Consider the following 21,689-nt stretch of genomic DNA (forward strand, 5'->3'; position numbering starts at 1 on the left):
GTATCAAGGTCATGCATTAAATATTAAGATTCATTCTAAACCTGGTCCTGGAAGACCTCTGCCTGTACTCTCCCAGCAGACTCCTTCACTAATCACCGCTATCATGTTCCATTTGCCAGCTCTTTACTCTTTTAACAAATCTACTCATTTTCATTTTCTCCAAATTAATCAGTCACTTCCCATGCGACATGATATCTTTATCAGAGGTCACAGTGAACAAGATTACTATATTTACTGTGACAACAAATCTATTGTTTCATCACAGAATGTCAACAGGTTTGCCCACCATTAGGTCCTTTTAAAATATCCATATTTCAATTTCATTTTGCAACAAATAGTCCTCTCTTTATCTTAAAATTGGAGGAAAAAAAGTGCTTTTCTCTAGTGCACACAATGTGCACATATTTATTAGAGCCATTTGCTATCAGATCAGTGATGTGACAAGTCAGTTCTTTCAGAATCCTAAGATATGGATTATGCATTTCCCTTATTTTAAGCATATTCAGTTCTTTGAGTTTTCTTTAGGATTTGGTTATTGTCATTTCTTCTTCCAAGCACTTGCTGACATTGCTATTTTTTTCCTTTCTCCTGCATTTTTTTTTGTTTCTGCCTTTACTTAAAACTTAAGCAATATATACATGTTTAGTTTAAAGTGAATGAATTCATTATCACTTGATCTGACACTTTTTTTGACTGGGTTTTCTTCAATGTTCTTATAGGTTTCAAAAATCTAAAATAGCATTGTGTCCCTTTTATCTATTATCTTCTGTTAAAATGTGTTAATTATCCATTGAGTTTTGTGCCTCATCATTATTAGCACTTGGCTTTTAGTACTTATTCACAAGTCTAGCACCCAGAAGTTTCTGTCAATAGTCTAATAATATTATACCCAAATTCATTCATCCAAATATTATATTTATATGTATATTTGACTGAATGGATGAGATTCAGTCTGAGGTGAGGGTATCTAGACTTGAGTGTCCAAATGTGAACTGAACTCCTACTAAGAGTCACAGCGAAGACAACCAATGATGTTCAGTAATTCATTCAGCTAAAGAGCTCAACTCAGTTCCGTCTGAATTGTTCTAGAGAGTACAAGACATTCACATGTGGCAGGTGTGACACATGGGTTACACACAACACGTCCTTCTAGAGCAGTAACGGGCTACTGTGCACTGAAACATCTTCAAGACTCTTCGCTTACACAATTATTGCGCTGAAGATGCTAAAGAAATAACTCTAGATATAGATCTCTTTACTCAGCTGACTGTATTAGTCACACCTGTGGCTGTCTGTAGTAGGAATTAAAGATATAGCAAAGAGGTAGACGGCTACATATAGAAAAGTAAATATTTGTGTCCTAATATTTAAGAGAGTCATATTGTTTCAATGTACATTTGAATATTATTTCCCAATACTACTGTGACTAAACTTTGTTTTACAATCCATCCCCAAGATGAATTTATCCAAACAGCTGATGAAGAAAGAATCAACAACATTATTGTCAAAGTCTCTCACATCTGCTACATACCACATCTATCTCTGTTTTGCTCTTTCCTGGCAGGTGTGTATCTTTAATACTTGTTATCCTTTCATGTTTTTGCTATCAATGCTATTACATTACTGGTCAGTCAGGTTCTTCCATTTGTTTGCTCAGGTCCCCTGTGTAAAATAAATATCTGGTTTAGAATTTTCTTTTCCTTTTTATTTCTAACACAAGCACCTCCTTAGTTTAAATAGATCAATCCTTTAATTTCTATACTGATTTCTTAACCATTCCCTTAACAATCAGTTATTTCTCCTCATGACCTTAATGCTTTGCTAGGCCTTTGTTTACCAGATTTTCCTGGCAAACACTGAAACAAGATAACCATTCTCCAAATATTTTCCCCTTCTCTTTTCATGGGAATTTTTAAATTTTTCTTTATTTATCATGCTAGTCTCAGATCCAGAAGGCCAGTATCCAAATATGTTTTATTTCTCAGAGAGTTTACGAATTCTTGCTGCTGGTAAAAAACTTACACTTGCCTGTTTTAAATCTCCAGTCTTTTCTAGTATCTACAGATTATTGCAACTTTTATTCTTTTGCACAGTTTTCTGCATAAAATGTTACATATTTGGCTTCAAATGTTATTTTTTATTTTAAAAATTCTGGGTTTCATTAAGATTTCCCTGGGAATGATTTCTGTTAAAATCAAGATTTTGCAGGAGTATGACGAAAGGCACGGTACTTTTAAAACATGTTGCAAGAGAGAATAACCCCTCCCACTGTTCAAAAGAAAAAAAAAAAAAAAAAAGAGATACAGAAGAGCTGTATTTTTGAAAAGTATTTTACCCCTCATTGAACTGTTATTAACTTTAATCTGTTACAACAGGCATACTGGAGACATGAAAAGAACTGAGAAGTAGTTGAAGGGTTTTTTTCCTAATTAAAGCAGAAGTACCTTGGATGCAGATGAAATCTTTGTCCAAATACAGAAGGCTCCTACAGTTAATTCAGGCAATGTTGGCCAATTTAAGAAGAAAAAGCAAGCTGCAGATTAAAGAGAAGATTTGGCTTAATTCCACTAGGGTCATGTGCTATTTCATTTCAACATCAGTGTCTCTACAGAATTAAACAAGACAGAGAAGACCTCAGCAGTGTAGAACTAGGAAACTAATTTTTTTTTTGCCTTCTTGACCTCACTGCACAGTAAAGATTATAGCCATGTGACAGCATATTTTGTACAAAACACTTTATACCACCTACTACATATTTTGTATTACCACAGTAAGCTCAAATACAGTAAATACAAAATTTCATGCTACTCTCAAGATATGTTCTGTGTAAATCAACAACACACTATTTGTTTCTTTACTTGATTGTCCATCATTGTTATATAAGACAGCAAGTCTCGGTGTTGCAGCTATTACTTAAAACAGAGCAATTTGGTATCTCCTCAGTGATGGTACTCATCTAATTTCTTTGAGTTCTTTCACTTACAAAGTAAACCACTTTTAGATCTTTTTTTTCATTAGTCCTTTCAGAAGCACAGTCTATTTTTTGCTGCCAATGCAGCTGGTCCACTGCAGATGCCTGGGCATTCATTCAGCTCTAAAGCAAGGATCCAAATGCAAGCAAACAAACCATGAACTACACTGCTTTTGATGAGCAGGCAGATGGAAATAGGTTGGTAATGTGACTAAAAGTAGACAGTTACCTCATAAATTGTAATAAACCATGATCACAAATCTCTTGTGAAATAAGCTATAAAATACTCAAAATTTACAGATTGGGAAGTGAACCCCAAAATCAATGTAGGACTGGAGTTGTAATTATACTTCAGGCAGAATTTAACATCTTATTGCTAATAAAGCAGTCTGTGTGATGTCTTACATTCTTCACATCCACTTTTGTCAGATAACAGGGTGTCACCTGAGCTGTTGCTGTTGTGGTTGCCCATAAGACCAAGCTGAATCGAGCTGCCTGGTTTACTGCTAAAAGCCTTCACAGAATCTCAATACAAAGCTTCCCAGTGGTCATCCCTCTAACAGGGCTCAACCTGGCAAAGATGCTCTACACATATCACCTGGGGAAAAGAGCCTTTTCTATCTAACATCCTAAAATTTAACCCAGAAATAAACTAGTTGAGTTACATTTTAGTCCTCTGCTTCCTCAGGAGTTTGCATTCTCATAGCCAGAGGATGCTCTTGCCACCATCATACTTAACCAGTGCTGAGACAATTTTTGAAGTCAGGCTGTCAATGAGTCAAAAATACAAAGATTTGCACGGAGGGAGATGGAGAAAGTGAGAAAGGCTGAAAGGTCATTTCTGTTTCTGGAGCAAAGGCAGAATTTCAGGCACAATTCTTGGGTTTTTCTTATCAACTTGTGATTGGTTTTCCATCTCTAATATGCAATCTGTTTGAATCCTAATCCAGCTGCCTTTCTCACAGCTAATACCTGGGACACTTAGCTAACCCAGCCTGAGAACAACTATTCCTGCATCCATGAAGCTAATTGATGACACAGACATCAGTATGGCAGCACTGAAGTCCTTGTGGAAATCTCATCACACAGATGTTCCTATTGAACGATAAGATTCCAAGTCCCCAAACACTATAGAATGCAATTTCAAAACCAGACACTATGAAACTTTAAAGGACAAAACTCCAGAGAGATTCTAGAGGTCTACTTTAGCCAGGAATGGCTAAATCTCCCACTACTACTTTCAAGGCAGTTACTGGGGAACTAGCAGACTCCTTGTATATCTGAAGGTTTTAACTGCTGTACATCAATACAAATCAAGAAGTGAGAAACAAGGGTGTATCAACTCAGCCAAATTACTAAGAGCTGGATTTGCCTTTCCTGAATTCTGTGGGAAGCATGCAGAAGAAACCTCACTAAAACAGATTCAATTCTCTATGATCATGGTAGTATAATCAGCTCAGTGCTTCATAAGCAAAAGTTCACAGAAAACAGAATTTTAAACATACAGTGACACTAAGTTGTAGCAGAGTTCTTATATCACAAAAAAGCCTTAAAACAAAGTGAGGGCCAGTGAGAACTCAAGAGGACCAGAAGGAGCTTCCCAGCTATGCAGATTACCCCCAGAATGAAAAATTGTCAACAAAACTCCAGGATGAACCAGTATGATAAGTTCTGGAAAAACTTTTTAGAAGTAGTTTAACTCAATCTTGATTTTTTTAAAGCTAGTTTCATTACAAGTTCTTCTACTAAGCTTTGAATAGAGGGACATTGTATGCCTGAAAAGAAGACATAAGCTGACTAAGCCATTTAACCTGAATTTAAGACCCTTAGTTTTCAATACATCATCCATGTCAAACCACTCTGAGCAAGCTGGTAAAAAGCTAAAAAGACACACTGAGATTTTAAATAAATACTTCCTTTATATAACAGAGTTTTTCAGTGCTTAGCATGATTCACTCTCAGAGCAAGGACACATTAATCTTGTGCTCAGCAATGATGAAGCCCAGAGTCTCACAAAGGGGATACCAATTCTTCAGTTCTTTTTTTCCCCACCATTTTCTTTTCACTTAACTTACACGCTAGGCTTAATATTGAAAGAAAATGAAATAATATGGAAAGATACTGCAAGTGAATTTTAAAGCCACCCACACAAGTCGCTCTCATTTTGGATTTTTCCTTGCCCTGCTCTCAGTGGCAACAGAGTTGACAATTTCTAACAATCATTTCACAACAGACAAGGTGAGAAATACATGGCATCATCAAGCAGCTCAAACTTGTTTTCATCAGAGCCCTGCTCATGCAGACTAATGATCCTTATGGCGATTTGCTTCCTCTTTAATTTTTGTCCATGATTTAGAACAGAAGCAATATATCTGTCAGTTGTGCTGGAAAAAAAAAAGCACACAAGATGACTTTTGCAACCCATTACACTTTTAATTAAATTATGTTTTTAATTAAATTAAGTTTTGTTTAGAAAGTAATCTCCCTTCCCTCCAACACAAGGAGTTGACATCCATCGGGTGACTTAATCAAATCCTTTAACATACTATTTAAAACCCATTAGTAGCAAAACCAAGTAATATATCTTTAGTTTTAGTGAAATGGAAATTGATTTTAGATTTGTATAAGTAATTTCACGAGTCATACATCGAATAAAAAGTTATACCTAAAAATTATTTATTTCATAGCATATTTCTCCATGCAACAATGCACTTGGATCCTGGGAAATCGTCAGGACAGGCAGGGAAACGCTCCCTGCGCTTGCCTAAATGTCAAGTGCCCCCTTGTGGTCAGCATCATCCTCAGATTCCAAACCAGACCCGGAGTGGAACCGCTTTAGTGCCCTGTAATAGGGGTGGGATGCTCGCTCCCTAAATCCTTATCTCAGTGATCTCCACACAGTGCTCACAGGGGTTATGCGCTGACTTGGGCATGCGAAGGAAAAACGGAGACTTCCAGCGCTGTGGTTCAGATTGACACAACAAGGTATTGCTGATTCAGAAATGTCTCCCTTAGCATCCTCTCCTAGTAGGCCTGAAAAAGGCTGGATTCCTTAGACACTTTCTCTGGAAAACATCCCAGAATCCCCATCAATTGCTAAGGAATTCTTGAGAACTGACAGATAGGAATGTCACTTGACTCCAAGATTTTTCTCTGACTGTTTTCTTTGAAACAGAAAGTGTATTCTGCTTCTGGGTACACAACAAAGTGATTTGAGTGAAAGAGTCTCTGGTTTGAGCAAGGCCACCAGGAGGAACACTAATGCCAACTTGACAAGGAAAAGAATAAAGGTCTCTTGGAGGTATTTGAAGTATTTATCTGAGGTCAAATGAAAGGAGTAGGAAGGGGAAGTCTGTGAGGAAGCAGGATAACAGCTCAGGGTAGTCAGACCAGAGACAGAACTTTCTCCAAAATGCTTCCAAGATTCATGAAAAGCTAGGATACCAGATTTCTTCTTTCCATACAGCCACTGACAGCTTAACCCAGGAAAAGCAACAAGGTTCATTTAAGAGTCACTTGCTAGGAGAATTGTCAACATTTCCTATGCCATTATAAGTGCTGATGTTCCCTATAGGCAGTTATCAACGCCTACTGAAATACAAAGTGCAACACTGAAAACACTGCATGTTTTCACAAACCCAATATTCCCTTCCTGTCATATTGCAATCACGTATATGTCTCCAGTGTGACACTGCCACACACTCTGCTTATAGTTTAAAACTAACAGCAAAAACCCTGAGGTGGTTGTGTGAGGCTATCAGTTCTGTGGTCACTGTCCTTATAGAAAGGCAGCTTTGCAAAGCAAGTATCTGGCCCTTAGTGTTAGAATTTTCTCCTCTGTTGTGCTGGACATTATGAAAAAATGGTGATTTATCACAGAAGCCCTGGTTCCTGGGCTAATCTTAACTAGAGCGTTGCTACGGCAATGCTACCAGGAGTGTGCTCTTCTGAACTGATTTTGCAGTATGCTTTTCAGTATTTGCATATTAAAGCTGCTATCTAGGGATTCATTCTCGCAGAAACTGTGAGAGACAGAGGAATAGTTTTCTTTCTGCTTATATGGGGAATTATGCTAAGCAAAGAACATGCATTTTACTAAAACTAATTTTATGAAAAAAATCTAAACAAATGAAAGCAGCATGTTTAACAGAAGCAAGTAAAATTCACATCTTGTTATACTTTAGAGAGAATGCATTCCTTCTGTAATTATTCCTGACGTACTGTATGACATTTGTATTATTCATTGGGACATAAAGGAAATAACTGACTAAACAGTTTTCACTGTTGGAACTCCCTTGTGCTTGTCACTGTTATTTTTAATCTGCCCTCAGTACACAAAAATTATTTTCTAAACCCTGGCAGTAAGATTTTCTGTGGTCAAGGTATTGGTTCAGCATTTATTGCTATGTGACATCTACATGATTTTTCTGAATCAAAGAAAAATAAATACATATCAGATAGATACATATCAGTATAAGGACTTCAGAATGATAACTGTATACATAAGTGGTGTAGAGGTGTTTTTAATAGAAAGAAATTATTCATCAATACATTCCTAATTCTAAAGCAAAAATAGTGCAAGCCATCTGCAACAATTACTGCAATTTATCAACACAGAAAATCCTCTGTGCTTCCTTGTTCATCACTCCAGATTTGCATTTGTATTCTTCTCTTTCATTCAAGTTTTTATAGCTTGCTGATTGCCAGGGTCCCTGATGATTAATCTCTCTCTCTCTTTTTTTTTTTTTTTTTTTTTTTTTTTGTTTTTTTTTTTGTTTTTTTTTTGTTTTTTTTTTTCCTCCCTGTGTCAAGATACAGGGAAATCAAGAAAATATTATTTTATGCTACCTATGTCTAAATAGGTTGAATTACTCTACAGACATGTTTTTCTCCCTCTTTTCACTATAGTAGGACCTTAAATGATTAGCTTGAGTAAGCTAAATCTCTTTAGTATCTTTGAGATAACTCCTCTGTTAAATACAGCTAAAATTGTTTAGTAAATGAAGAATTGTTAGAGATCCTTTTAATAACTCTAATAATTATAATTTTAAGTTTCTTGGGAGCACAGATTATAAATACTTGAACATATAATTCAATTCTTTTAATATGTTGCTCAAAACAAAATCTACTGTCTACTGCTGCTATGTTCTAGAAATTGCACCATCATACTGAAAGAACTACTTCTTAATCTTTCCACAGAATTTCACACAATCATAGACTTAACCTTTTTGGGATCATCAAGTCCAAACATTAACCCAGCAGTGCCAAGTCCATCACTAATCCATGTTGCCAAGTGCCACAATATGTGTCTTTTAAATACCTACAGGGATGGTGACTTAACCACTTTCCAGGGCAGCCTTTTCCATTGTTTGACAACCCTTTCAGAGGAGAAACCTTTCCTATGCAATACACTTAGGAAGTATATTTTCATATAGGAATATATTTCCTATTCATATGCAACTGCAAGTTGAAAGCTGAATATCACAGTGTAGTTTTGATTTTACAGACACACACACAATGCTTTATATACCCACTCTCAGCATTTTTACTTTGAGCAAATGTATACTGGTGACTGGCTGAAAACTCTTTATTTTTCTACCACTCACATCCACTCTTTATCCTCATCTTTGAAGAAGCTAAATATTCTCCCCTAATCCCCAGAACAATTCTCAAAAACCCTAAAAGAATTTGAACAAACCTAAATGCTTGAATACCACGAAAAGTTAGCTGTGTTTTTTACCAATGTTTCATCTTCTAAAATTATATATATTAAAAGCAAAGCAGGTCTTCATTGTCCAAGAGTATCTGTAGATAAACACTGACTTTTCTGATGACTTCAGTTAAAAAAAAAAAAAAAAAAAAAAAAAAAACAACACCAACAACAACAAAAAACACACCACCCAAAACCAGCAAACCCCACATAATACCTCAACATTTTTCCGCTCTTTTCATCTCCCAAAAATTAAAAGAAGGAAAAAATGAAACATTTCATTAAATAATCCTTAAAGCACTTTTCTTTCCTTTCTGGTTAGCAAACAGGAGGATTTATTGACTCTAAGCTGGAAAAATGAAGGAAGGACTTGAAACTGCATGGCATAGCTCATGGGCTCCAGCTTTCCCAGGCTTCACTAAGTGAGCCCAGGACTCTTCAAGTTCTCTTCTAGACTCCTTGTGGCAGTATGAACCTTTCACTTGGGTAGGCATTCTTCCCTTTATGGGAACAGTAACCAAACCTCTCAGAACCATGGCTCTTTGGTGAGAAGGCAATGCAGCATTTAGCAGGAATTAGAAATGTACTGGGTTGGTGGGAAAGGAGATTATCTCGTTGGTAAATGCATCCTGGACTGCCTGGCAAAATGTAATTGGATTGGTTAGGAGAGTACTGGCAATAGGACTGAAATAAATACTTGTGATACTGTAACTGTGCACACCAGTCTGTGCTTTACAGGCTGACAGGAAGAACATTGTCCAAAGCAGACTCTGCTGTAAATTTTCTAGATCAGGGTTCTGTCTTCAAGACTTTTCTCTGAACATAATCCTAGTTGTATTTTCAGATGCACTCAGTGAAACAGGAAAGTGGGATGGGGAAGATTTTGTTCTCTTTTTAATTGGCTGTTAAAGAAAAAAGTCTTGCCTACCTATAAAACACCATGGTCTCTAGGAAAACACTAAAACTGGCAAAAATGTTGGCTGTTTGAAAGCCATGGATCAGATCAGAAAAAGTAGTTAATTATTCACATCCTGCTTACAGAAGATAATCATCCTTCACACTAACAGAGCATAGGGTCACTAAACTCCCATTAATCTTCAGAATCTGAAGCACCAAAAAAAGTCAGATGGTAGCACTTCCATAAGTATATGCAACAGGAATAAAAGCCATAACAACCCTGCCTCGTAATGTTCATTATCCCTGCTTGTGTTAAAGGCATTATCACATCTTTATCTACCATCTCTATTTCTAAAAGTGGGTAAGAAGCAGAAAAAGTTGTCAAATATTTCAGCAGATGACAGGCTAAGGAGAAAGAAAAAGCAGTTCTGAATTTACAATGATTTTTTACTTCATTTACTACCTTAGAAGACAAAATATTTGCTGGGCTTTTTCCTTGGAATTTTTTCTCCTCAAGTTTGCAGAAAAAAATATTTTATGCTGTGTTGAAATACAGGACATGAAGTATAAGTGCATTAAGGAATAATTTTTTTAAAAAACGAAAACAGATACTTCCTTCAGTGATGCAAAATTTACTGTAAAATTACTTTTCCTGTGACTATACTATGCAAAATGTTACTGCAACTATTCATCTAGGTTATCACACCTAACACAAAACTGGGATTATTGACTGATACAACAGAGGATTATGTTGCCATGCAGAGGGGCTTCAAGAAGCAGCAGAAATATGCAGAGAAGAATCACGTGGAGTGGAAATGCAGTTGTACCCCTGGGGGAGAAATAATCCTAGGCACCAGTATGTGTTGGGCTGACTGGCTGGGAAGCAGCCTGGGAGACATTGACTTTGGGGTCCTGGTGAGCAAGGTGACCCCAAGAAATCAATGCAATCTTGCTGCAAGGGTGGCCTGTGGCTGCCTGGGCTGCATTAGGAAGATGTTGCCAGTAGGTCAAGGAGGTAATCTGATCATTATCCTTAGCACTTGTGAGATGTATCTGCAGTGTTGGGTCCAATTCTTGACACTTCAGTAAAAAGAATGATGTGGACTTCCTGGAGCAAGTCCAACACAGGGCTATAAAGATGATTAAGAGACCAGAGCACCTGACAGATAAGGAAAGGCTGAGAGATCTGCAACTGTTCAGCCTGTGGAAGAGAAGGCTCAGGGGTTCTTATCAATGTGTACAAATATGTGATGGCAAGAAATGTAGAGGGAACCAGGCTCTTCTCAACAGTGCCCAGTGACAGGATAAGAAAACTGAAAACTGAAAACTGAAAACTGAAACTGCTGGAATTTCATTTCATGTCTTCAACTGAAGACATTTTTTATTGTGAGAGTGGTCAAAGACTACATGATTCCATGAAGTTTAATAGTTTTAATTTATTCATAGATCCAGTCCAGCTATTCCATCTCACATGCCTTACTGCAGATTCAATTATAAAACGTTCATTCAGGTAAAAAATTCACTGCATAACTCTTCCCAACATTCAGGTTTTATGTACTTCCTGCTTCAGGATTTTACTCTATATTTTATAAGCAATTGCATATATGAAACAATAAAAACATAAGCAGAACTGGTTGTTTTGGCTTCTAGACCAGGCTGCAGCAGTCTTTTGTCATGATAAAACAAAGACTCCACAAGTTTTCCAATTAGAGTGTGATTTATTGTTAAGCCAACTAAACGTCACAGTACTTACCACAGGCATTTTATCAAAGGTGCGAACAATGGACAGTTTATCTACAAATAAGCAGAGAATTGTGACCTGTTGATCTAATTTCAACATATCTCATCCTCAGTAATTCTATTTAAAAAGTTATGAATGTCCACTTCTACCTGCTGGATTTCCACGAATAAGCTCCACCTTATCTCGAAGTATATTAATTTGCCTTTCCAGCTGTTTGTTCAATTCTACTTGTGTCTCATATCTGGTTTTCCATTCATTTTCTTAAAAAACAAATACACATTCAGTATCTTAAAAAACAAATATAGAATCATTATATTTCCCAGTTAGTTCATGTCATTTTAAGAAAAAACATTTTTTAAAACTGTTCCTTTTAACTAACTGGAGACTGACAAAGTCTTCACTTAGTAATCTTCATAATAAGCATCTTTGCATATAAAAGAGCTTGAAAATATAAATCAAGGAAAATTTTCACTAGGCTTACTGTGGTCAGACTATTAACCAACTCTGTGAATTCATATTATTCATAATTTCATTAATAATTAACAAAAAAACCCAAGCATGGCCACATGTAGCACTTCTTAATTTTACATGTGAAGCACCACAGTTACAATAGTCATGTTTGAAAAGTGAAAATCTGAATTTCTAAATAAAAATGTGAACCCTTGTAGGCCCTTCCCAAAAGAATTATTTTTCTGTGTTTCCTAATCAATTAGCAAGACTGTTGTAATTCACTTACCTTCATTTTCAGCACTATTAAGACGTTTTTCCAGCTCTGTTACAGTGTGTTTCAATTCAAATATTGAGCTTTCAAGCATCTGCCTGTGGTATTAAAAGAAGTCAATTGCTACAATAGCCAATAAATGGATCTTGTACTAGTCCTATTATTGAACTTAGAAAAAATTAAGATCAAATATATTTTCAGAAAAAGTATCTATTGGTCATTCCTATGTAGTTACATTATCTTGTCAATTCTTAAATGTATTTTTCTGGATGGTTACTACAGTACCTTTAAAACTATGAAGTATTTCTACTTTGTGAATAAAATTATTCCACAAAAACCCAAGATAAGACATTTCCTAAAATATAACAATTTTCTAGCCAACCATCAGAATTAAAAAAATGTAGAGGGAACATTGACCCCAATTTTTCATCTAAAAGAACATGCCCAATAAGTAAGTTCTTTAAAACAAGAATATGCCTGAGAGATGTGCTATTTAAAATTCTGAATTAATTCTTCATTTTGACTTACTAGGTAGTGATTAATAGTCATTTCCTAAATTGCACCCATATCAAAACCAATCAAAACAAACGATGTGTTATGACTATCAGAAAAGAAAGTGAGTAATTAAAGTAAGATGAGTGTTAAAAAAATACAGGACCTTAAGCCACCATTTTTTAGGAAAATGTATTTTTGCCCATTGATTAATCCTGTATACTGGTCACCCAGAAAGGTACCATCAAAACCAGGCTCTTTCTGCCTTGAAATGTATGACCAGAAGCAGAAGGTAGCAGGGGACTTTGATGAGAGCACAACCCACCTGGCATGCTTCAGACAAGGTGCTGGGTGACTCTCATCCTTCAAAGTGAATAGATGGCAGTTTAGTGTCTTACAATGAACCCCACGATCTTGATCACATCAAGAGGACATTACTGATAAGAGTTACTGACTATATTCATGCTTACAGCCTGGTTCTTTGAGGGGACGTGTATGGAGAAACGCTCCTGCCTGTGAGGTCTCAGGAAGTCAGACCACATCAGCACAGGTGCAAGCAAAAAACACAATGCACAAAAATACATAGGCAGTTTGTGGGTTTGCCCTTTAAAGTTGAGTTTGGAAGGCCAGCCTTTCAAAAAAACAGTCAATGGTTCTTGAGTACCTCAATTTTTCAGTACCCAAATTGAGATATTCCAAAAGAACTGAGAACACAAACTCTACCATGAAGGCCCTTTGGGAAATGCTTTACAATACCAATATGACGACTGGTGTCTTTGAAACCTTAGCCTAATTCATTAAAACATACAAGAGACAAAATTATTAGGCTGTAATATTTGGGTGGGGAGAAAGATGTTTAAAGGAGAGATTCCATTTTCAACACAGATATTAATTTTCTGAAGTGTCCATGAGAAATGTTCTTCAAGAAGTAATTATCTAACCTCTGAGAAACCAAAGCTCTGACGACAGAGATTGATTACTGAGACATTGCATCACCTCTTGCACTCCTTGTGCTCACATTCAGTTGGTGACACTTCTTTTTCATAGCTTGAAACAACAGATTTCAACTGCAAGCTGCAGAAGCAGACCAACTGGTCATAAGGAGTTGAATAGGTAAGCTTGGAATAAGGAGGGCTGAAGAGCTGAAATCGCAAAGAAATACAAAGAAGAGGGATTTAAGGTAAGCCAAGCTTGTTTTCAGTGAAAGAGACACACTGGAGAACAGTAGGACAGACATCTTGAATGGCAAGGAGGGGTGGGGCTTCCAAGCCATCCTTGCTCCACTGCTCTTTTTGTCTTCACCAACATTATATTACACAGGGGGCACATTGGCAAAAAATGATAGTACTGGTAAATTGCTGGAGACAAAAAGGACAAGGTGAAACCCAGACAAAGATAGCCTTGAAACATGACTCAAAAAGCTTTAGATGTAGGAAATTCAAGGGAAATATGATTGCTGCTGCCTGTTTTCTCCCACTCCAAATAAAAGAGGCAGATGGCTAGGAAGAAGAAAGACAAAATCTTACCACATTGCTGCTATCATTTCAACACAAATAGATAAGGTTTCTGCAAAGCAGATTTCTATCAACCTCTCAGAGCTTGGAAAAGAGGAAATTAAGATGGCAGTGAGTGCTAAAATGGGATTTTTAAAGGAAATAACACTGAAAATTAGAAACAGTCAAAGCTGTAACCAGAGCTGAGCTGTATAAAAATGAAATTGTTTTTGTTTTCAGAGAAATCTTAACTAAGTGCTCAGATGCAGGAGGGAAAACACAGGAAGAATGAGTTCTTAAAATCCAGTGTTTCTAGTTTTCAATTTCTGTTACCATCCCAAGACTATATAAAAATTTCTTTACTAAGATTTTATTATTCTTTCTGCACCATTAACAAAACTGGAAGCCAAATTCCAATTATATTTTGTTCTGATGAAGTGGTAAATTGTCAGGTGTCACAGTGTAATTGCTACACTGCCAGAAAGTCTTTTTTCTATGTGGCAACAAAACCCATTTTTTTAAAAAAAGTATAATAGTTATTTAATACATCAATAGCACCCAGAATGCATCCAGTGGGTGAACCACTCAATTTTTGGCAGTGTATATTCAGTAAAATGAAATCCCTGCCCTGACAGAGAAGAGCTGTAGAAATAAATTACTTTGAGCGGCTCAGTAAGTATTTCTGGGATTTAATGTATTGAAGTATTTTGCATTTCAGGAGTTATTTCTAATTGTGATAGGAAGTGAAGGTCATGCCATGTGCCTGTTAGTGTGAATTTAATGCAGCTGTATACAGCTGTCTACCTGACCAGAGACTTGTCTGTGGCTAGAAGGACTGCACTGCATTTTTTACATGCAATCTCATATGTATTAAACATAATTAGACAATTCAAGGCTATAAATCTTCTCCATGTCTCCAACTGTAAATGGACAACTTACAGTCATCACAGAGGAAAGCCTGTAAATCCTGAAACCTCACATTTAAGTCATCATGAGAACCTAACCACATCCTTGCATATTAAACATAACAAAAAAACTCTTGTGAAGAAAATGAGAAAAAATGTGCAGTTCAGATAAAAGGCTCTGATCAAAACTAAAACAAAAACAAAAACAAAAACAACAACAAAAACAACAACAAAAAAAAACCCAACCAAAATTTCTTTTTAAGGCTATCTACAGGTGTTATTTTACTTGACAATGGCAGCCACTTAGGATGAAAACCACTTTCCTGCATGTCTTTCTACCCAGGTCAGTATATCTGGAACATGTGTCATACAAAAGGCTGCCTAAAGCAATTTTCTACAGTGAAGAGAGAAACTCATGAGAAAAGTCAGAAGAAGCTCAGGGGAAGTCATCAGCTCTAGGGCATCAGTTCTGTAATATGGCAGATCTTTACTGAGTCCTGTAGAAGATAAAATGCACAGATACCTTCAGAACCTATGCAGAAAGCAGAAACAATATTGCACAGTGCAGGGGCACCACATGGAAGAACACACTCAGTATTGAAAACTACAGACTCCTGACACTTGCAGTCAGTAGTGTGCTGGGAAAACGCTGCAGCTTTCATGGCAAGGAAAGCCACAAGAAATGAAATCTCACAAGCTGAAGCAACATACAACTCCACCAACATTACTAAGTAGCTGACATGCATAAATATATGTCTTTATGATCTCTTTGTGTAATAAGAAGTACACTGCAATGTTATATGCCTTCTCTCTCTCTCTCTCTCTCTCCCCCCCGAAATATTTGCCATGACATTTCCTGACCAAAATGTGTACTGAATCTTGATCACAACAATACAGAGCCAGATTTGAGCTGACTTCCATTACAGTTAGAAAAAAAATTGAAATATTTCACAGCACTACATCTACAATCATCGAGAATCAGTAAGTACATTAGGAACAGACCCCTTACAGACATGAATGACTCAATTTACTCTGTGAAGTAAAAATCTCTTTTTCATGACTGCTAAATAAGAGTGGTAGGTGGGCTGTTAGCAAACTGCCTAATTGGCACAATAATCAGATATGCCAGTAAAAAGAAGACAAGGGTGAGATGGCAGTGAAGGAATGCAGACATCCATCTGAAAGCCACTCATCCTCAGCTTGCTTTCTACCCAAGGGAGAGAAAGTGGCACCTCCTAGGGTGTGAGTCATCTCATGCTAGAAACAGCCAGGCAAAGTAGGTCAGATGAATCACACCTTCAAAAAGCTTTTCTGTATTCATTGACTATACATGCCACTGGTTTAAATGGAGATGTCTAACAAGCCTGGTCATTGACAATTAAGCTGAATAAGTAACTCCTGGGAAATAGACAATGATAATACTGTCTATTTGCACACAAAGAAAAGTTGTAGAACCCACCCAGAGCTGAAAGCCTCTTACTGTCATGCCATCACCATAAAGGTTTTTATTAAATATATATTTTGCTTTTATCTGTAAAGTAAGTCACCACAGCTCAACTTTTTACCTGATCACCATTAATATCAGGATCATGTGTCAGGTAAAAGAACTGGTGCATGCAGAGGATAACTGATCTATTTACCCTGAGACACTACTAAGTCAGGAGATTTATTAAGGGCCGTGTACATTGGTGCAAGTATGTCCAAGCTACTTTTTGTGCCATTTTGAATACATAAGGGGCCATTTTGACTCTATTAGTATTGGGTTTTCCATTTATGAAGGAATATTTTATAAAGTCCACAACTGCAGGACTAGTCTGAAGAGGTCTGCAGTTCAGACACTGAAAGAAATATTGTTCAGGTGAAAAAATCAGTATGATTGATCAGAATGCTTGAAAATAGTATGTAAATGTAAATATTAAGGGTCTGAATTAAGGCAGCACAGGAGCTTCTGATATTTCCTGCTTTCATTTATTGACACTCAAAAGTCAATCATGTTTTTTAACACAGGGGAAAAACATGTAACTTTGTAAGCAAACTGGGGGAAAAAACCAATACCACCAGGCATAAGCATCAACAATTATCACAGCATTGAAACAACTGCTGCTTTAGCAAGGAGACTGACTGCTAATAGGAGCAAGTCCTCATCCCTGTAAACTGCACACAGAGATGTGATACTTTACCCAGAGGTCTCAGAGATATTAACTAGAGATGGGCGAAATCCACCTTTCCACTTTTACTCAACATTGTGGCAAGAAGTGTGCATAAAGAGCGTCTTGTTGTCCATTTTATTTGTCTGTCCCCAAAGTGGCGTCCCAGCCCAATGTACTGTGCTTCCCTTGGACACATCTAATTCTCTCCACAGTCGGAGGTATGGGACTATGTGTCAGATTTGTGACAAAAACTGTGTTGATGGCACAGTGATGTTTTGGTTACTGTGGAGCATTGCTTACACTGGGTCAAGGCCTTTTCTGCTCCTCACCGCAGGAGTGAGAGGGCTGGGGGTGCACAAGGAGTTGGGAGGGGACATGGCCGGGACAGCTGATCCCACCGACCAAAGGGATATCCCATTCCTTATCGTGTCATATTCAGGAATAAAACCGAGGGTGTTGGGGCTTGCTGGGGCTGCTTTGCCTTGGGGAAAGCATTTGTCCCGCTGGTGGTTAGCATATGGAGGTTTTTGCATTACTTGCTTTTCTTGGGTTTGTTTCCTTTTTGTTGTTGTTGTTCCCTTTTAGTTATTAAACTCTCTGTCTCAACCCATCAATTTTGTCTCTTTCACCCTTCCTTCCTTCTCTCCCCCATCCCACCGGGAGGAGAGGGAGCGAGCGGCTGTGGCGTTGAGCTGCCTGCTGTGGCTAACCACGGCAGCCGGCCCTATCTTCCTTTTCGGCTGACATTACTTATCCCGCATTTTCGGGCTCGTCGTGCCGCTCGTATCCCTTGGGCCAGCCGTTCGCGGTGCCCACGGGAGCCAGCGGCGGTCGCAGCCCAGCCGGGCCGCGCTGAGGGGCTCCGGGCACACCGCGGGCCCGGCCCGCTCCCCCGCCCGCTCCCCCGGCCGCCGCCATTTTGCCGCAGGGAGGCGGCGGGAGCCCCGCACGGGCGGTGCCGCGGAGCCGCTCCCGGTGTCGCCGCCGTGCCCGGCCTTGCAGCTGTGCCCGACCTCGCTGCAGCCCCCGCAGGACTCACTGCTTCCGCCTCTCCCGCCCCAGCTCCAGCGCCAGGCGCTCCGGCTGTGCCGCCCGCCGGCCGCCGCCTTCCCCCATTGCCGGCGCCCGCCCCGCTCGCAGCCCCGCGTCGCCGGCGTTGCGCGGGGTGACGGCTGCGAGCGGCCGCCGGAGCCCGAGGGAGCGGCGCGCTTGACAGCGCTGTGACTCTTCCGTGAGCCAGTACCGCTCCTGAAACACTGACAGCTTACGTAAGGGAAAATGCTTCATGTTCGCAGTTTCTGCTGGTTGGTGATCTGAAATGGCTCACCAGCTGCACCAGACCCGATGCGAGGGACAGGGTGAAACTGGGAGTAATTAGTGCGCTCTTAGATCAACTCACCATTACACAGGACTTAAGACTCACTAGAGGAACTATCTGTTCACTTTCCCAGGAAGGGGGTGGACTTTAATTTTCCTTTACTGATATATTATGCAAAAGGGTATGGTTTTCTCAGTTCAAGTAATTCTGTTGCATGAGTAGCAAGCCGAATGCCATAGCCCTCCACTTGCTGGATAACAGAGGCACTGCTTTAAAGGCTTTAAACATGGGTTATGTATTACTGTTACTTTAACACAGCATGAACCATCCACAAGTCAGCCCTGAAATGTTGTGAATTGTAATCCTAAAGTGGTAGTGTGCCGGAATTGCCCAATTAATGCCTCACGATACTGCAAGAGCAGGGCACTAATCCAGCACGATCTAATGACTGGGAGTAGAACAGTAGGATGGAGAGTGGGAAGCTTGATTCGAAGACGAAAAAGTAATTTTAATTTCACTTGTCTGATATATATTAGAGCAGGAGATGATTTTTGAGTCTCAAGTTATAACTGATGCTATCAGCTAATCAGTGAATTATCATCTTTGGTGTGGGTTGAATTCAGAATTTTCTGATATAATTCAATCAAGAAACAAATTTAGAATAGTGCTGCGCTGTAACTGCATTTAAATTTAGCTGCTCATTTTGCCTTCAAGTTTTACTGAATGCTACCTTTTTAAGATTCATATTGAAGACACATTTCATAACAAACCAGTAATTTAAGTAATGACTTGGAGCTAGGTTAGCATTCATAACTAAGTGTACTGTATATTAACAGCAAAGGTTTTCATCAGTAACCATTTTTCTTGTTACCAGTTTTCGTGAACAACTGCTTCAAGATTAATGTAACCAGCCTGATGAACTGTTCTCAATGGGTGGGCACATTCAGAAAGCTCAGAAAGAGCCTTGGAATCACAAGAAGTCTCACAGGCGAACTGAGGGCTGTATCCCCACCCACAGCATACTCTTTCTGCCCCAGGAGACTTTAATTTGACCTCCTCTCCAGGACACTTTCAAATCCCACCCTCACCCAGGGATTACTAGGTGTCTTAACCATGTAAGCTCTCAGGAAGCAGGTCACTGTGCACATAAGGATGAGCCCAGACCACAGTGCCTGGGTTGGCACAGCACAGCAGGTCCGAGTGCTTCGCCTGATGGCTTGGGAACTGTGGTGAGAGAAAAGCAAATGTGTCTTGTGGACTAAGGTCTTGTGTGTCTAAAACTTCAAAACATCAATTAGCAGTAACACAGTGACACTTGCAAGACATAAGAATTTTCCTCTATTCCTCAATTTATTCCAAATAAATTGGTTAAAATTAGGTATATGGGTACTGCTAAAGGCATTGTCATTGTTTTAACGCTTTTAATGGCTTGAGATCTAAAATTTTTATGAGAACAGTTAGGAAACTTGATCACAACAATGTGTTTTGAAAATAGAATTTTATACTTAAGTATGTATTTATGATATGTGAAGGTCTTAAACACCTTAAACACATAAAAGCAAGGTAGACCAGTTGCTGAAGGTATAAATTAATTTTTAAAAATAAGTTATTTCTGTAGTTCCAGTAACTAAGGTATGATGAATGGCTGTGTGGGCAAGGGGAAACTTGTGGATGTTGTATATTTTGACTTTACCAAGGACTTCGATGTAGTCCCGCACTGCACTTTTATAGCCAAATTAGTGAGTTCTGCATTGGATAACTGGGTCATAAGGCTGCTGGAAAATTGGCTGGGCCATCAGGCTTGAAGTGTGGTGATCAGCAGTATGACTGCTTGACTCTGGGATCAATACCTGAGCCAATACCCTTAATTCCTGATTGATAACCTGGAAGACTGAGCAATAGCCCAGCAAATTTGATGACCAGGGTAAGTTGAGAGGAGCAGTTAGTATGCAGCAGGAAAAGGGTGACCATTCACAGGTGGTTGTACAGCCTGAAGAAACCTAATGAAATACAACTAAAATAAAGTGCAATGTCCAGTATCTAGCATGAGTAAAACCCATGCATCAATACAGGCTGGAGCAGTGTCTAGAATGCAATGTTGTAGAAGACACAGGCTCCCTGGTGAAGAAGCTGCCATAAGCCAGCAACAGCTTACCAAACAAGCTCCTGGGCTGCCATAGCAAGGGCATGGCCAGGAGCCTGAGGGAGATGGTTCCTCCACTCTGTTCAGGACATGCTGAAGTGCGTCGCTTTTGACTCCCAAACAAGGCCCAAGGGCTGCATTAGGTCAGGAACTTGCCTTTGTTCGGGCTGGAGAAGGCATAAGGAAAGCTTATGCTGTAATCAGCTATGTAATATGAAAGTCTAAATAAGATGCAGAAGCCAAAGTTTCCTCCAGAGTGCATGATGGAAGGATATGCAATAGAATGCACCTGCATATAAAAATGTTTGGTTTAGTATAAGGGGAAATACTGAGCAGAGTCAAGTTGGGCTGTCCAGAGGTTGCCCAGAAGCGCTGTGAAGTCTCCATCCTTGGAGATAATCACAACGTGAGCAGAATTGAGGCAGAGTACTGTGCTCTAGGCTAGACCTGTTTTGAGCAGGAGGTGGATTACAGACCATGGGGCCCCTTCCAACCCTCACCATTCTGTTGTAAATTGGTCAGCGTGGTTAGTGTAGTGGAAGGTAGGTTTACTAATTCTTTTTAAAGGATTATGGATTTATTCAGGGAATATTAACAATAGGCTATTCCAAGTCAGTTTTAAACCAGCATTAAACAAACCAATCATATGACCCTTGGAATCTTGAAGAATCCAAATACAGAGTTTAGACTTGAGATAAGAATTGTGGTCTGTATCCACAAAATTACGAACATGCCAGAGCTGGAGATCATTTAAAGTAATCCTCTTAAGTCAGGATTTGAGACCAATATTGTAGTAGAAAAGACTCTGAATAAATTTGGAAATAAGAATGCCTTAGGAAATCAGGTAGTAGTTAATGCACTACATAGCTTAGTAAAACTTCTAGGACTGCCGTGCATCAAAAGATGTTTGGTGTTCAAAGGAAGAAAACCAAGCTGTGGATAGAAAGGAGGTTTGGGGAGCTTAATATATATGGTAGAAGAAGGGAGGAAAAGCCTATGGAGTTCCTACTCTGGGCCCAAGAAGTGACAGGTGAAGCAAGGTAGAGTTGAACAGCACTATACTATCAGCGGGGAAAATTAACTAAACTTTGGAACAATGTAAAAGATCATGGATATATCACATTGCAAACTGTAAAAGGAGGCAAGCA

General features: G+C 38.8%; 1 protein-coding gene across 1 annotated transcript in view; it reads right to left on the bottom strand.

Moving 5' to 3' along the window:
• CCDC169 (coiled-coil domain containing 169) overlaps positions 1 to 18,206 on the bottom strand; it is a 28,921-nt gene extending 10,715 nt beyond the window's left edge. The window contains exons 1-4 of the mRNA XM_066339498.1: positions 18,120 to 18,206; positions 12,056 to 12,138; positions 11,469 to 11,579; positions 11,332 to 11,372 (exon numbers count right to left, since the gene is read on the bottom strand). Coding sequence (XP_066195595.1) covers positions 11,332 to 11,372; positions 11,469 to 11,579; positions 12,056 to 12,138; positions 18,120 to 18,196 — 312 coding nt within the window. The 5' untranslated portion in view covers positions 18,197 to 18,206. The remainder of the gene's footprint in view (positions 1 to 11,331; positions 11,373 to 11,468; positions 11,580 to 12,055; positions 12,139 to 18,119) is intronic.
• Positions 18,207 to 21,689: the final 3,483 nt, after the last annotated feature.

The sequence above is a fragment of the Sylvia atricapilla genome, chromosome 2 (assembly GCF_009819655.1).
Source record: "Sylvia atricapilla isolate bSylAtr1 chromosome 2, bSylAtr1.pri, whole genome shotgun sequence".
NCBI lineage: Eukaryota > Metazoa > Chordata > Aves > Passeriformes > Sylviidae > Sylvia > Sylvia atricapilla.